General features: G+C 65.3%; 1 protein-coding gene across 1 annotated transcript; it reads right to left on the minus strand.

Moving 5' to 3' along the window:
• Positions 291–3,117, minus strand: GDF6 (growth differentiation factor 6). The gene is made up of 2 exons (XM_021387066.1): positions 2,841–3,117; positions 291–1,307 (listed from the first exon to the last, which is right to left on the minus strand). The coding sequence occupies exons 1-2, from the start codon at positions 2,932–2,934 to the stop codon at positions 388–390; spliced, it is 1,014 nt and encodes a 337-aa protein (XP_021242741.1). The 5' UTR covers positions 2,935–3,117; the 3' UTR covers positions 291–387.

Consider the following 3,131-nt stretch of genomic DNA (forward strand, 5'->3'; position numbering starts at 1 on the left):
AGCTTTCCGTCGCTGCCTTAAAATGTCACCTACCCGGTAATCGCAATCTCGGGCAGTTCTTTTTTTTTTTTTCCTTTTGATGGAGGGGGGCGGGCCGTTCCAGGCCCGTCATCCCGCAGGAACGCGATAGAGAGCGGGCAGGAACGGAGCAGCCCTTTGCCCTGCCCCTCTCCCTCCCCGCCCGTTTCTCGCCGTACCTGCCGCCGTCGGAGGGGCGGACGGAGCGCTGAGAGCCCCGGGGCGGGGGCGCGGCTCGGCGGACCCCCGCCCGCCCCTCCCCCCCCCCCCCCCCCCCCCCCCCCCCCCCGCCCCGGGCCGCCCCCGGTCTCCCGCCGCCGCCGGAGCGGCTCCGCCAACGCGCAGCCCCCGCCGAGGGGCGGCCGCCCGCTACCTGCAGCCGCACGACTCCACCACCATGTCCTCGTACTGCTTGTACACCACGTTGTTGCCCGCGTCGATGTAGAGGATGCTGATGGGGGTCAGCTTGGTGGGCACGCAGCAGCTGGGCGGCGTGGAGCCGGGGTCCATGGAGTTCATGAGGGTCTGGATGATGGCGTGGTTGGTGGGCTCCAGGTGGGAGCGCAGCGGGAAGTCGCACACCCCCTCGCAGTGGTAGGCCTCGTACTCCAGCGGGGCGATGATCCAGTCGTCCCAGCCCAGCTCCTTGAAGTTGACGTGCAGGGGCTTCCTGCTGCAGCGCGTCTTCGCCTTCTTCCCTTGGCCTCTGCCCCCGGAGCGGGCGGCGATGGTGGTCCTCCTCTTCCTCCGCTTGGGGTACGCCTCCCGGCCGGGATCAGGGGGCTCCAACAAGGGGGGGCTGCCCAGCACCTTCATCCTCTCCCGGATCTCCTTGAAGAGGTTCTCCTTCCTCTGGGTACGGGAGAAGGCCACGAGCAGCGCTCGCTCGTGGGGCTGCGGATGGGGTTTGCCAAATCCCAGCTGCCGGGGGGGCAGGAGGCGGCCCGAGCGATCCGACACCACCCTCAGCACGAAGCACAGCAGCTTGCCCGGGGGGGGCCTCTCCCTGCGGTCCCTCAGGGCTTCCCAGACGTCAAACACCTCCCATCTGGAGCCCGCATCCAGAACATCGGCCGCTCTTGAGGCCAGCAGCCGGGGCTCCTCGCCGGCCCGGCCCGAGCAGGTGGAGAGGAGCAGGTGGTGGAAGTTGCCTTCGGGGGACAGGGCCAGGCTGCGGTTTGCAGGGAGGGAGCGCAGGACCCGCAGCTCTGCGCCCGTCACCTCCTCCGCCTCAGGCAGGCTGGAGATGTCGAAGAGGTAGCGCTGCTCGGGGGCGGACGGGGAGGCATCTGGGAGGGAGAAAAGGAAAGAAATGCAAAAAGAAGAAAAAATATATATAAAAAGAACACCGAAAAAAAAAAAAGAGGAGGAGGAAAAAGGAAAAAAAAAAGAGAAAAAAAGAAGAAAAAAGGGGAAAAAAAGAGAGGGAAAAAAATTTACAAAAAAAGGAAAGAAAGGGAGAAAAAAAGTGAAGGTACGATATCAAAACCCAGGCAGCCGAAGCCAAGCGCTCGTCATTGAGGTGCGCGGGACGGGCAGTGAATGGGAGCAGCGGGCGGAGGGCTGAGCATCCCGGCGGGACGGACGCAGCCCCGTGCCCCAGCGGCGTCACCGGGAGCAGGGATGGAAAATGAACGGGGAGGGGACGGCAGGGAGGGAGGGATGGCTCCGAGCAAGAGCCCTCCCGCTCCCCGCGTCCCCCCAGCAAAGAAAAGGGGAAAATTCCGTCGTTCCCTGCAGGCACGGGGCGCTGCCTCGGGGTGTCTGACACGAGCACTTCCCAGACTCTGAATTTGTCCCCGTTTTTCACAGAAACAGCAAATACCCGGAGTTGGAAGAGACTCGTACAATCCTTGAGCCCAGCGGGGTGCACACAAAGCCCTAACGCGGACTTGTGCTGTTTCTGGCACCGTTTATATACTAGATGTTAATTTAAAAACAAACAAATAAATAAGAAGAGGCGCTGGAGGGAGAGAGGGAGAGAGAGATGAGCGAGGTCTGGGGTTCGCTCTTTTCCCCTCTCTAACAAAAAACCGGACCGTGGCACGCTGCAAACACCGCAGCCGCGCCCGAGCCCCGCGCTCTCCCCGACCCGCAGCCGCGCTCCGGCTGGGAAACAGCGTTCTCCGCATTCTTTATTATCATATTATTTTATTTTAAAGCAAACCTGCAATTCCCGCCGGACCGGATAAGGGGATCCCTTTGCAGAGCTCCCCCCCGCCCCTCGCCCCGCAGCTTCTCCCCCCGCCCCGTCCCGGCTGCTCCCCCGCAGAACCCCAGTGCCGCCGCCGGGCAGAGCCCAGGGGCTGCGGGGATCCGGGCACAGGGGGAGCAGGGGGCTGCCCTTCCCTTCGGCAACTCGTTGTATTCCATCGGGAGAAGAGGCAGGGTCTGATTTAATAAATTTTTTCGCCCCCGAAAACTTTTGTCGGGAGGAGACAACGCGCGTATGCGCGCATGGGAAAAAAAAAGCGGTAGGTCGGTGAGTCTGTTCGACTCTTACCATCGGATCAGCGGGTACGAAGGGGGCAAAGGGGCACAGCCCCAGCGCGGGGCACCGCAGCCCCAGTGCCGTCCGCGACCCCGGCGGTGCGCGCATCCCTACGGGCACCGCCACGAGTGGGAGAGGATCGGAGCTCTGCCCTGCGCCCGTTTCCATCCGCAGCTCCAGCACTACCCATACCCGCGCCTTATAGCCACGCACTGTCCCGTGGGGCTCACGCAGAGCCCCGTCCCCTGCGCAGCCCCGTCCCGACCGACGCTCATCTCCATCTCCATCCCCGACGTGCGGTCCCCCTCCCGCCGCCCGGCCCCGCACTCACCGCCCCGCAGCCGCTCCACGAAGCCGGTGACGGTGCCGACGGGGCGGGCGGCGGTGTCGCGTCGGGCGGCCAGGCGCTGGTAGAGGGCCACCATGTAGCGGTGCGGTACCACCGTGCCGTTGCGGAGCGCCCCGTCCCTCCGCGGCGGGGAGGAGAAGGGGGAGGCGGCGGCGGCGGCGGCGGCGGCGGCGGAGGAGGAGGAGGAGGAGGAGGCGGAGGAGGAGGAAGGCGCGGCTGCCGGGGGTCGCTGGGGAGCGGCGGCGGCCTGCGGCCCGGGGCGGAGGCGGCAGG

This window comes from Numida meleagris, chromosome 2 (genome assembly GCF_002078875.1).
Source record: "Numida meleagris isolate 19003 breed g44 Domestic line chromosome 2, NumMel1.0, whole genome shotgun sequence".
Taxonomy (NCBI): Eukaryota; Metazoa; Chordata; class Aves; order Galliformes; family Numididae; genus Numida; species Numida meleagris.

Excerpts from the sequence above, each read along its gene's own strand:
- GDF6 (XM_021387066.1), bottom strand. The coding sequence starts at position 2,934 with ATGGTGGCCCTCTACCAGCGCCTGGCCGCCCGACGCGACACCGCCGCC. Across the intron at positions 1,308-2,840 it reads CGTGGAGCGGCTGCGGGGCG|ATGCCTCCCCGTCCGCCCCC; the intron begins GTGAGTGCGGGG and ends TCTCCCTCCCAG.